Raw genomic sequence first — 13,279 nt, 5'->3', positions numbered from 1 at the left:
CGGCTAACACCGATGATTGCCGGTCTCGCCCGATCCATGCTTGACCGGAATTCACGAGAATTCGGGTCAAATTATGCAAGAGTACCCAAATTAGGAAGTGTGCACAAGAAGAGGAAGGAAAGAAAAAGGAGAAAAAAATGCAACACGTGCTCGGAGAACAGACGTGTGAAATCACAGGCAAAAAATGGCTGGCTAATGCCAATGTGAGGTCAGAGAAAAAAAGTGCATGTTGGAAAGAATGGACGTGTAAAGCAAAGGCGAAAAATGACTGGCTTCAGCCGGAGTGCGGTAGGAAGAAGGAGAAAGGCTAAAATAGACACGTGGCAGCGAGAGACTTTTTTTTAAAGTGCTGTCGAAAATAAAGGTAATAAAAAAAAAATTTGTTGACCCGGATTTTTATTTATTTATTTCCTTTGTTTATATGTTACAACGATGTGAGACCGTACCTTTTTGCGTACTCATAAAATTTGAATTTCTTGGTTAAAAATAAAACTACTTGATCAATTTACATTTATTTTTGAAATATGGCATTACCGTTAAGTCACAAGTATGTACCTTGTACAGATTTTTTTTTTTTTTATTTTTGATATAGAGGAAATCCTGGACAAGAACCTAAAATCAACTCAAACGCTAGTGACTCATGTACCCTTACTCATTTAACTCACTTGCCAGGAGTATAGTTCTCTTCTACTACTATGAATTTCTACACCCCTATTCATGACCAGGTTGAGCAGGGTGGTTAGTGATATCGCCAGCTAATACAATAAGCATACTGCAAAGTGCTTTGTAAATAAACAAACAGAGCACTGTGTAGTGACTGACAATGTTTATAAAAATCAAGATATCACCTACCAAAAGTGCTCACCTTCTCACCTTGTAGTGAAGTAGTTAAAATAGCCGGTTACTAACTTGATGGTCGTAGGTTCGATCCTAGCTAGTCTTTAACGTTAAAAAATACAAAGAATGAAACTCTTATAGCTGTGTTTACAATTCCTCTACAACTGTCGTAGCATTTTCATTTTTTGTAATGTTAAAAACTAGATGTTGGTGTTATTAATTACAGTGAAAAAAAGTTGCCGCAGCTTTAAAAGTTCCATCCTTGTTTTATTAAAGAGTGTCATCCTTTGTTATTTTTTAAGGTTAAAGACTAATTTTTTTAAAAGCCTTACTATAACATTTATTTTTTAATTAAGAAAAAAAAAAAAAGAAAAAATTGCCGCAGCATCTTTTTAAATGTTTTCATCTACTGAAAATATCGTTGGTTCGTTAGTTTTCTCTTAATAGTCGCGTACAGACTACATTTTGTTACATTAAAAAAAAAAAAATTGTCGAAGCTTTCTTTTTTTAATGTTTTGATTTAATAAAAAATATTGCTGGATCGGGCGTCCTAAATTACAAGATGAAAAAAAATAAACAAATCTCTTAGTAAAAGAGAGTTGTCTCCCTTTGCACAATGAACTATTGTAAAACAGCGCTGGAACGGGTGTTAGTTTAGCCGCAGTAAAGAGTTGTGATACAGCAAACGAGTCCGTGGATGACTATATATATAATTTGGTAAGCTACAAAGTTTTTGACATGATTAAGATTTTACATATCAATCTCCGACAATCAACAGCTAAAAATATTTATTCACATGCATGCATGTTTCCATAAAAATCATTTTATTATTACTATTAACCAGTAATTAACTATTATTACTATCAATTAGTAATTAACTATTAGTAATACGTGAAAAGCTTTTTATGATTTTACTCATCAGTATATAGATTTTATCAATTCTAATTCAGATAATTTTTTAGAATACTCTCCATAAAAATGGACCAGATACAATATTTTTTTCTATTAGAAACATATTTAAAGAAGAACAATGATAATTATCGACCTTTTCCTTAAAAAAAAAAAATACACATGGTTGTTCCAAAAGTAAAACCTATTTTTTTTTTTTTTTAACTCGAAAAGTTGAAGAGCTACAAAGAGGGGAGTGGTACCATTAAAACAAACAACCTTTCGTGCTCCAGTATTTATTTTTCTACATAGTCACCACCATTCTAAATGACCTTTTGCCAGTAATTCAATGACGCATCTCTGCTTCTGATGCATATCCATGATAGGGTTGATTTCTTAGTCTCACACTGTCAATACCTGCAACACAAAGGTGAAATTTTCACGTCAGGAATGCAAAACTTTAGTCATCATAACAATGCAATTTGAAATCCCCTCTGATCTATTCGATATGTAGATATATAATTCATTAATGCAGTATATATACAAGACAAAATCTATAAGAGGAAAATTTTAATAAAATCTGTTTTAATAGATTAAATAGTTTAAACAATTTAAATCTTTTTTTAAAACACTAACCATTCTCTTGAGAGTAAAGTTTGTTTTCTTCATAAAGACTTAAATGTTGTGGAATGACATCATAATCTATCATTCGTCGAATGTCACGTATAAATCATAACGTATTGAGATTGAGAACTCCTGACAATTTGACTTTGGTAGGTTGAAACATGAAATGGTCAGTTAAGAAACTGAATTTGTCAGATTTTTTAGGGTTTTTTTTTCTGGCTTTGATGAACTAAGATGTGGAGTTTTAATTAACAAATTTTGCAATTCAGGGTTCATACAGATTTTCATTATCCGTTATCAAAGCTTTTCAAAGTTTTTCAAGGCCTTCTCAAGACAAAATTCAAGTTTTCAAAATAAAATTTGGCATATAAACATCAATATAATAAACCCAAAAACTTAATAAATGACAACAGGAAAAGTCATTTTCAGTTATGCCTGTTGACAATGATATTTACATTCTCTGACCCACTTATGTTTGGCTAACCAAACGCAATTAAATATTATTTTCCCCACTGTAGATTGGTCTACGCTGTGTCTTTTTTTTTTTAATTTTGAATTTCCACTTTTGTGAATACAAAAGTTACGTCCCTTTATCATGAAACTACCCAATGTTTTTATTATATGGAAAACATAGTTTCATGATAAAGGGGCATAACTCTTGAATCCACAAATTATGATGCAATTTCAGAGTAATGGATTTGAATTTTATTTTCAATACTTAAAATATAATTTCATAGTAGTTATTTTGATTTTAGTTTTAATATTGCAACACAAAATTTTACTGGCGATAAAGAGTACAATTTTCAAGGCCTTTTCAAGACAGTTCATAAATATTTTTTTATAACAGTTATATTTTTATGTTTAATGCAAAAAAAAAAAAAAAAGTTCCAACACCTGATGTTTAATTAAAAAAAACTGTTCATAAACATATTTTTATTATAAAGATTATAATTTTGTGATAAAAGTTCAAATAAAAACTGTTTGAATAAAACTTCTATTTTTATATTTGTTAAAAAAAAAACTTACATTATATACAGTGTTAGTCATCTACACCTTAAAATTTGTCTTGTATGTCTAATATGTCTAGTTGTGGAACAGAAGAGAAATTAGCTGTTATCGATCTATCTATCTTTGTATCTGTTTATCTATCTATCTGTCTATCTACTTGGAAGTAAACAAAAGACAAGATGTGAAGCTATGTTTTGATAAAAGTTGTCAAAACATGGTGAAGTGTAAACTGGACAAGTTGCACCGGAAAAAAATTGACCAGCATCGGAAGTACGTGTATGTTGTTACGTGTTCTGGTTAGCTGAGAAAATAGATGAGTTGGAATTTGGACGTTGAGCAGGGCGGACAGGTTAATAGTTGTCTCCTCCCACACCCTTGGGAGGGAGCTGATGTGTCTCGAATTGAACACTAAGAGAAATCCACAAGCAGAGATATTCACTTTCCATTCTTCTGCAATCGACACAAGGAAGTAATTAAAAAAAAAAACTATATAAAATCAACCATCATCTTGAAGTTGAAATGCATTCGTCTACAGGTTCCAGCTTCCATCCAAGAAGAGATGAAATTCCGAGACAAATGGCGCAGTTGGAAAATTGATGAGGTATGTCGAAATACATGTATGTGTTTATGTAAATGTCTGACACACCTGCACGCAACACACTTAGACAATCACTGAATGTAAATTGACTACAAAAGTTACAAATGGTTCAGATACTAAAGAACCCCACTAGAGTCATTACTATAGTAACACGACATGCAATAACACACACATATATATGAACGCCACCCCATAATGTTAAAGTCTGACGTCACTTCCGGTGAATGGCTTCATAAACAAAGTGCCACTCTTAATGAAAGCCAAAAGATTTTGCATTAATATTGTTTGTTCAGAAATCTACCTAGCAGAAAATTCTTTGAAAATCACATTCAACATACAAGTGTCAGATACTTATTACTGTCACAAACCTATAACAACATATACCTGTACATCTCCTTTGCCGTAACCTAGGTTTCATCAAAGCTGTTGAATTCAGGTGTTGATGGAGAACCATATAGATGCTAGTTTGGTTTTAAAGAGTTTTATCTATGACGGAACAAGGATACAAAACAAATCGTGAACACAAAAGAGAGAGAGAGAGGGAGAGAGAGAGAGAGAGAGAGAGAGAGAGAGAGAGAGATTTAATTGGAGGGAAAGATACTGTTTGCATAGTTAGGCTGAATTTTTGAAATGTGTGCTTTTCTAAAAAACAAACAAAAAAAAAATCCCCCAAAAGTTCAACTTGAAATTGCGTAAAAAAAAAAAAAAAAAAAATGTCGCTTACCATATAAGATTGTGGCCTTTGTACAACAATGGATACATTTCCTGATTGGACCATTTGTAACAACTGGTAGACATCTAATAAATTCAAGCCAGCTGTACTTTTTCCGTTAATCTCTAATAAAATATCACCTTTCCTGAAATAAGACATGTAATAAAGACACAAAATGATAAAAGAAATGAAATAAAGACATAATAAAGGCACAAAAATAATGATAAAAAGAAATGAAATAAAATGAAAGCATAACAAATTATGAAATAGGCCATAACACAAGCAGGATTACTTATTCATTTTAAATGATTTATACAATGTGAGGAACATGATCAACTCTTTACCAAGTAACTATTCAGAGGGCATGGTGTACCATATGACAAACCTATACGGTCACAAATGTTTAAGATTTTTCTAGACTTGCTGCTCGATAAAGGCTTGGAAAAATGACAGGAAGATGTGGTACAAGGACAGAAGGTAAGGAGAATAAGCCAACATCCTTAAAGAATGTGCACTCTAGCATCTTAAAATTTACTTGGGTAGCCCTGTCGGCATTTCCTAGTCAGGGCACCTTAGGCAGTTAGCAATAACCTAACTTTTCTTCAAAAAGGGAAAATAAAGCCTAAGAGAGTAGACTTCCTAGAACTATTCAAGACAAATACCACAGACCATCAGATAAAAGGCCACCAAAATGGCTTAGTCTCTGTCAGACTGATTATCAAAGATGGGTCCTTGATTGGCATGTTAGGCATATGAAAGCCAACTTATTATTTCAAAGCTTGGCTTAACCTTCTGATGAGAAAAGAATCATTTTTGAAACTTTTTTGTAGTTAAATTAGTAAAAAAAACATTTTTATTTATACATTCCTCAAAAGTTTATTAGAAACTAATGGTATCTCTTAATTGTCATATTGCAAGTATGGTAGAACCTCGAGAGACAGCATTTAAAATTAGTAACAAAATACAGTACAGTATATAATACACATATATATAATCAAATAACATTATAAATAACACCATAATGCGGGGCAAATACCGTAACCAGGGGCCAGAAAAACATTGTATTCCACATTGTAACCTGAAAAAAAAAAAAAAAAAAAAAAAAGAGAAAGACGTATCCTAGGGCACCGTATCCCGGGCATACTGCATTATTACATAAAACATGTACCTTGCAGATTTCATGAATAAGTGATATCTGCTATTTATTGTAACAAGATGAATATCAGTTACTTCCCCTGACTTCATGGTGTGTATTCATGTATAAACTTGAAATTTCTTCAGAAACTATTTTCATTAATAATTAATTTTCTATTTCATCATTGTCATTAGTAATCAAATAAGGCACTTCTTCATTACAAGAGCAAAATCTGAAAGTCAAAACAATGATTCATTAAAAACCAATGGTATCTACTTGTTTTATATGTCAATTTCAACCATATAAGCAATGTTATCTACGTAATTGTCATGTCGCAAGTAATTAAATATTACTATATAAGTACATAAAACGCATAGTTTGACGAATCTATGAGTGTGATATCCGCCATTAATTGTAACAATATATATCAGTTACTTCCCTTGATTTCATGATGTTTATTTATGTATAAACTTGAAATTTTTTGAAAAGCTATTTTCATTAATAATTCATTTTCTATGTTATCGTTTTTCATAACTTTTTGATATGTTACTAAATTCAATATAAGAAATAAGTATATACCATTGGTTTTAATTGAAATTCGATATTTCGTTTTTTTCTCTTCTACCAAAGAAGCGGTTCAAATTTTACTCATTGCATATGGCAGCTCAAGAGTTTTCAAGAACAAACATGTAGGGGTGTTTGGATTATAAAGACTATTGTTCTAATTTTTAATGTTATTCTTGTAACATGGATCTGTAACGTAACTGATAATGTTATGTAGTAGGTTGAACACAAGAAAGTATTTGTTAGTTATTTATCTGCCAGTCGATCTATCTATTTATCTATGTGTATTATCGATATATCTCTCGATCTAGTTATCTATCTATTTCTGTATCTATCTAGCTAGAGAGATAAACAAGAGATGAATATGAAGAATGTTGATAAAAACTGTCAAAATATAATAAAATCATATCATAGACAAGTCACCGGAATCATCTGATCAGTTGACAGAAGTATGTGTATGTTACCACCTGATAAGGTTAGCTATCACATTGGAGTTGGAATTTGGATGTTGAGCAGGGCGGATGGTTTAACAGGTCGTCCCCACTTCACTGGGGAGGAAGCTGACATGTCTCAGAATAGAGACCTAGAATTTACCACTCAAGCAAAGATATTCAGTTTCCATTCTTCTGCAATCGACACCTGGAAAGTGAATAAAAACTGTATAAAAAACAATCAGCGTTCTTGGAAGTGAATGAATATTCGTTCAAACAGGTTCCAGCCTCCCCTCCAAGAACAAGATGAATTCCAGGTAGACCAAGATCAATGATGCATTAAAATAAGATATCTCCAAAATACATGCATAACACACACGAACATTTAGACGATTATAGTATTGGAACATAAATAGACCACAACAACACAATTGAGGATTCAGACAGTGAAGAACCAACAATAGACATTTAGTGATACGTGTACATATCAGGATGAACCTTCGTCACAGGACATATCCCTGCATGGTGATATGGTACCCCATTACACAACAATAATAGTAATGTCCATCTATATATAGAAGACACTGCGTGTGTATGTTAGTTCGTTCCCTATGGAATCCGAAACAGCTAGACTGATTTTTTGGAAATTTCAAACAAATGTACTTTATGCGCCTGGCAGTGTTTTAGATAGGTTTTGTATTGAAATGGCATTGATAAGTATCAAAAATTGATACTCAAAAAAATCTTCTTAAAGAAGAAACAGTTCAATTTTGAACAAAGTTAACACCTTACACAGCCCAACATCACAAGTGCATTTGAGAAGTTTAGTTTTATCACCTCATAAGTAGAAGTGCCCAGCATATAAAATCAACAGTAGATGCTTTGATATGACAGGGGCACGTTCAAAATGAATGTTTCTGTTTAGAGAACAATTGAATCATAATACTTGACTTAGTATTTTAAACTTTAATTCAAGCTATTATATATAAAAATAATTTTATAAAATCAGCAGTAAGTTCTCTACAGTTCAATGTGGACTACAATGTATGGTGGACTAAGTCACTGCTAGGAGGCATGTAAAGTTTCCTTCTGGTGCATTGTGGTGGGTCTCCGACTAGAGCAAGCAGTCGATCAACATGATTAAAAAATTTGGCAATTTCATCGATTTTGATGGCAATAAAAGTATCGGACGCATGAAACATTTGTTGATCCCTGTTCAATCCTGGGCAATGTCGGGTTTCTGTGCTAGTATTTATTAAATAAATATCAGTTGTAAGAGCCTTCTGGGTATTGAATGTTCAATCTTCAGTGTGGATGACACTAAGGATACAATTATTAATTACTAAAGATTTCTACTTGGTCATTGAATCACTGAAGTTAAGCAACGTTAAGCCTGGCCAATACCAGATAGATGATCATTTGGAAATGCTAGGTGCTGGATGTAGTCTCCCTTAACTAGGATATTCACACTGACTACAAACTGCATGTGAATGTATTTGCCATATATTTCCAGAATGCCTGATGTTGGGTAAACACCACAAAAAGTGGTATTACCGGTTATTTGTCATAACTGACAGAATGATAGCAGGGTTCCATTTGAAATTCCATACAGATTCCAGAGTTTGACGAAACACACCTGAAGAAAATCAGAGGTTACATCAGCCAAAATGTTGTGAGAATAATATCTAATATGAGAATAATAATCTGAATAGTAATACAAAAAAAAAAAATCACAATTTATTTTTTTTTAAATGAATAGCTGCTCCTTACCGTAAGCGTCCATCAATGTGAGCAGGAGATCCTTTACTAATGTCATTTACAAGGATGCAATTTGTGCCCTTACATCGGGCGATTCCAAATCCAAGACTCCGAGCAGCCGCTGAAAAATACAAAAAAAAAAAAAAAAATCAAATAATGAAAAGATAAATAATGTTCTGTCAAGTATAGATTAGATCTCCTAGCATTTATCTCCCTTTGTTTACCCTTTCATTCAGATTCATCACAAACAGAGGTTTCTAGTATTTGTCCCAGATCTAGTTATGCATTCTTTATGACTCTTCATAGTGTAGTTTTCTATCTTTTTAAATATCCCAGCATTTTGGAGCATCACTGGTAACAATTATTGCCTTTCTTAATATAAAATGGGATTAAATAGTGCTAGTATTATTATTTTTTTTATAACAAAATTTACCATTTCCTCGCATGTTAGCCTATTTTTCCTATTGCTTGTAACTTGCTGATCTAACATAAGTTGATTTTCTTTCATTGTTAGCCTTACTTTAAAGCTCAGAATATTCTGTGATTCTATTAAGTTTATGACTCATGTTAGTTTTTAGTAAACTCCTCATTTATTCTTGTCTTCATTTTGTATTCACATGTTTCTGAAATATTTTTATTCCTTTTCAGGTTTACCTTTGTTGATAGTTGGTTTGGTTTGGTTGTTTTGTTTTTTGGCATATCAACCCTCTTCAGGTTATTCAATGCCGAATCCAGTGATTTTGAAGAAAAGATTTTTAATAGAATATATTTGTTTTGTTTTTTTCAAGTCAGTTTCTATTTAATCCATAGTTGGGACCCTAACAGGTACTACCACTCCGGTTCAGAGTGGACCTGGGAGCAATGGCAATTAAGGGGTGGCTCCACACTCCCCAAAACCCACAAGCTAGAGCCCTCACCATCGGATATAGTTTAAGGTCATATCCAGGACCTCTTTGTTAATGACCAATAAACTTGTGTCTCATGCTTCAGAGTCTTGATTGTCAATGAGAGTTTATGTTGGCTGCCTGAGATTTGGGTATGTTACTGTGAAATATAAACATCCCGAAAACAAGGAATTAAAAAAAAAAAGAAAAAAAAAAAAAATAGGAATATTTCATACCATTTTATCATGTTTAGCATGAGAATGATTTTATTGTAAGCACTTCACAAATTCAGTTTTACTATTTTTTCCTATTGGTCCTACTGCCAGCTATTGCCATTGATTCTGTAATGGCCATCTGACCAGTTGCAATAATGCGATTCTATTATTGTATATTTTCCAAGTGTCTCTCCAGAATCGGCACAAATTAAATATTTTTTAGTGTTATCTTAACTGTTTTCTTTTAAACTTTCACACTTAAGAACTATCTAAAATAAAATTAGTTCAAACTTTTTTTCTCTCTTTTTTTTTTTTTTTTTTTTACTAGTTTTTAATGTTATGGAAAAATCTCTGTAAAAAGTTAAAAAACAAACAAACAAACAAACAAAAAACCCAAAAACACACACGCACACATAAATAGTACTTTTAGCATTACACATATAGAGAGGGAGCAAACCACTTATCATTTTCTTACCTTTTTTTGTATATTAGTACGATCTAATTTAAAGAGAAAAGAGAACCTTGAAGAGTAGAAAGTTGACCTTGGATTTACTTTTGGCAGACTCGTAACTCTCACTTCCCTTATTTTGTCCTTTAGTCCTCACATTCCATGAGCAATGTTTCTGACAAAGGGAGAAAAATTGCTATTTTCTGGGTCTGAGTTGATCTAACACCTACCATTGGCCTTGAGGTAATATTTTATTTTATTTTTTAAGCTCCTTACATCAAATGACATCATGCCTTGTCTGGAGCAATTTCCATAAAATAAAATAAATAAAAAGAGTAATCTATAAGATAAATCTCACCTATCTGTTTAAATGTATGTATGTATGTATGTATGTCTGCCTAAAACTTTCGACAGAGATGACGGATTTTCACGAGATCGGTATCATTTTGAAACTCGACCCTTCGGACAAGAAATATTGAAAAATTGGCCAAAAAGATTAATTCCTTCACCCTCAACTGGGCACTTTTCTACAGGGAGGATCGGTCTTTTTGTTGACATTTTTTGCACGTCGTTCAACCCTCGACGTCGCATAAAAGGTGTTATTTTGACTGCCTGTGACATCACAACCATGGTAGGCACATTGGTAAGACCGTTTTTTTTTTTTGTTTTGTTTTTTATCTCTTTTTCCTCTGGTGCATTACAGGTTCGAGCCTGCTTACTATGCCTATTTTTTTTTTTTTTTTTTTGCGCTCGCAATTTTCCTTTTTTTTTTTTTGTTGCTCACCCAACACCCTTACACAGACCTACACTTTCTTTTCCACCTTTGCGTCACGGGTTCGCGCTTGTCTGCCTACTACAACTTTATTTTTGCTCAACACACACTTCCAAACACCCGAGCAACAACGGGCACCCAGGCTAGTCTATAATATAAATCTCACCTGTCTGTTTAAATGTTCGTATGTCTGCCTAAAACCATGAGATCAGTATCATTTTGAAGCTCTACTCTTTGGATGACAAATATCGAAAAATTGGCTAAAAACATTAATTTCTGCATCCTTAACTGGGCACTGATTTCTACAAAGAGGGGCGCTTTTTTCGCAGATATTTTCGAAAGTCATCCCCTCTTTTCGATTGACCAGCCTTAATTTAAACTTCGTCACTCCTGGTTTGGCGATGGATGCAATGGCAAAGATGTCACGTTTTATTCACATTCTTTTCCTCTTTCGCAGTACGGGTTTGAGCCTGCCTACTACCACTTTTTTATTATTTTTTTTTTTTTTTGCTCAACACACACCTCCAAACACCCGGGCAACGCCGGGTACCCAGGCTAGTTAGATTATAAAAAATACTTTTGTAATGTTATCCACTGGTATTAAATAATCAGTAAATGTACAAGTATATAATGATTTATTACTGTAAATGAACAATGCAATAAGTCGTTATAAGTTGGGTAATTGACTAGTAATTCATAGGAGGAAAGGCTCGCTGTATTAGTACTGGAGTCATACTCCATCGAGGCTTGTATCATCATAGTAAATATGCTACTTTTTTTTTTTTTTTCTTTTCTTACTCTTTCACCCAAAACAAGCTACCGTGTCACTTGGACGTAAGGGGCTATTATTTGGAACCCTATCTACAGGGGCACTATATAGGGAGTTGAACAGCGAGATGCCTGTTCACATTACACTTAAACTTTTGCATATCAGTACAGTCAGAAAAACAAGAGACCGGGATGGAATTCCAAAATCTAGCAACTTAAGGAAAGAAACTCTTAAAGTAGAAGGCATCCAGAGATTTTTATAGTGAGGAGGTGTGACTTTGCTGCTTGTCAGGTTAATTGTGAGTATTTACATCAAGGAGGAACAAGTGCTACGTGTTTGTCAGAGCACATTCCATTAAAATACTTGTAAAACAGGCAAGGGATACAACATTGCTGCGATAGGACAGGGGTTGGAGTTTTGTTAACAGTGCGGAATCTATTAGGTTGAAGATTCTTTTTTGAACGCTGTCTAAGAGCAAGAGACTAGTGGTTGGTACACCAGCCCAAATGAGGAAACCATACTTGATGCACCCCATGCAAATGGTAGCTTTGTAAAGATATGGGATACTCTCAGCTGGAATAGTTCATGACTTAAATGTTTCTACACCAAATACTTCTATAAACATTTATTGATGAAAATCAGGCTTTTATATTTAAAGAAGCCCCCCCCCCTCCAAAAAATAACCAATAAACACTAGTCTAGTTTAATAATAGTGACAATAGGATCATAGACGTAGATTATAAAATCTGAATAGGCGACACTAAGACAGGTATCCATGAATGTGTTAGATAGAAAGCGAACACTTGAAGATTCAGCACCACTTTCACTCTCTCTCCCAGAAAATTTTATCCTTACGATTCAAATTCCATAAAAAATGTGATGTCTTTGAAGTTTTAAAAAGGCATATGTGCCCCATTGGGATGCACTTAGAAATTCAGGAACACTTCCATTGTCTTCCATGATAAATTTTATATAAGAATATACTTTTAGATTTTATGTAGATTCTCTAATCCTTTCTTTCCATAGGAACATACAAATATCACAGACAGATATTAAGTTTTATATATAGAGAGACTAGCCCTGCCGAGCTTACACAGATTTCACAATATTATTGATATAAATAAATTAAAAGTAAAACATGTTTTCTTTTTATAAATGTCAACCAGAAACTCAGACCACACAATATTATTGGTATGAATAAATTTGAAGAGAATTTATTTAAAAATTATATGTTGACATACCATATATTTTTTATGGATGGCTCTTTGGCCTTATAGTTAAGACCAAAGTGTAGTAGCTGTTACCACATTAGATTAGTTATCACATCAGCACTATTCGTTAACGGAAGTTTTCATATAATTATCTCCCTTGAAGAAATTCTAAATGCAGACAGACATACAAACAAACATAGAAAGTGTCGATTATATTATAAATACATTAAGCCTTTGATAACTAACAAAAGTTTAATGTTTAACAATCAAATATATATATATATACATATATATATATATATATTTTCTAGAATGTGAGAGAGATTATATAATTATTTCCACAGCCAAACAACGTCGAAGCCTACAAGAGCCATGACGTTGTTTGGTTGTGGAAATATATATATATATATATATATATATATATA

At 32.9% G+C, this 13,279-nt stretch overlaps 1 protein-coding gene across 6 annotated transcripts in view; it reads right to left on the bottom strand.

Annotated features, from left to right (window-relative positions):
* LOC145276933 (multiple PDZ domain protein-like) overlaps nt 1-13,279 on the bottom strand; it is a 521,741-nt gene that overhangs the window by 17,320 nt on the left and 491,142 nt on the right. For all 6 annotated transcript variants that reach the window (XM_080128414.1, XM_080128415.1, XM_080128417.1 and 3 more), the window contains 2 exons: nt 8,568-8,676; nt 4,680-4,812 (listed from right to left, as the gene is read on the bottom strand). In XM_080128414.1, the coding sequence (XP_079984540.1) occupies nt 4,680-4,812; nt 8,568-8,676 (242 nt within the window). The remainder of the gene's footprint in view (nt 1-4,679; nt 4,813-8,567; nt 8,677-13,279) is intronic.

This window comes from Euprymna scolopes, chromosome 5, assembly GCF_053919585.1.
Source record: "Euprymna scolopes isolate OS-2025 chromosome 5, ASM5391958v1, whole genome shotgun sequence".
NCBI classification, from domain to species: Eukaryota; Metazoa; Mollusca; class Cephalopoda; order Sepiida; family Sepiolidae; genus Euprymna; species Euprymna scolopes.
Note: the sequence above shows the minus strand (reverse complement) of the source record. Positions and strands in the feature narration are given on the sequence as shown.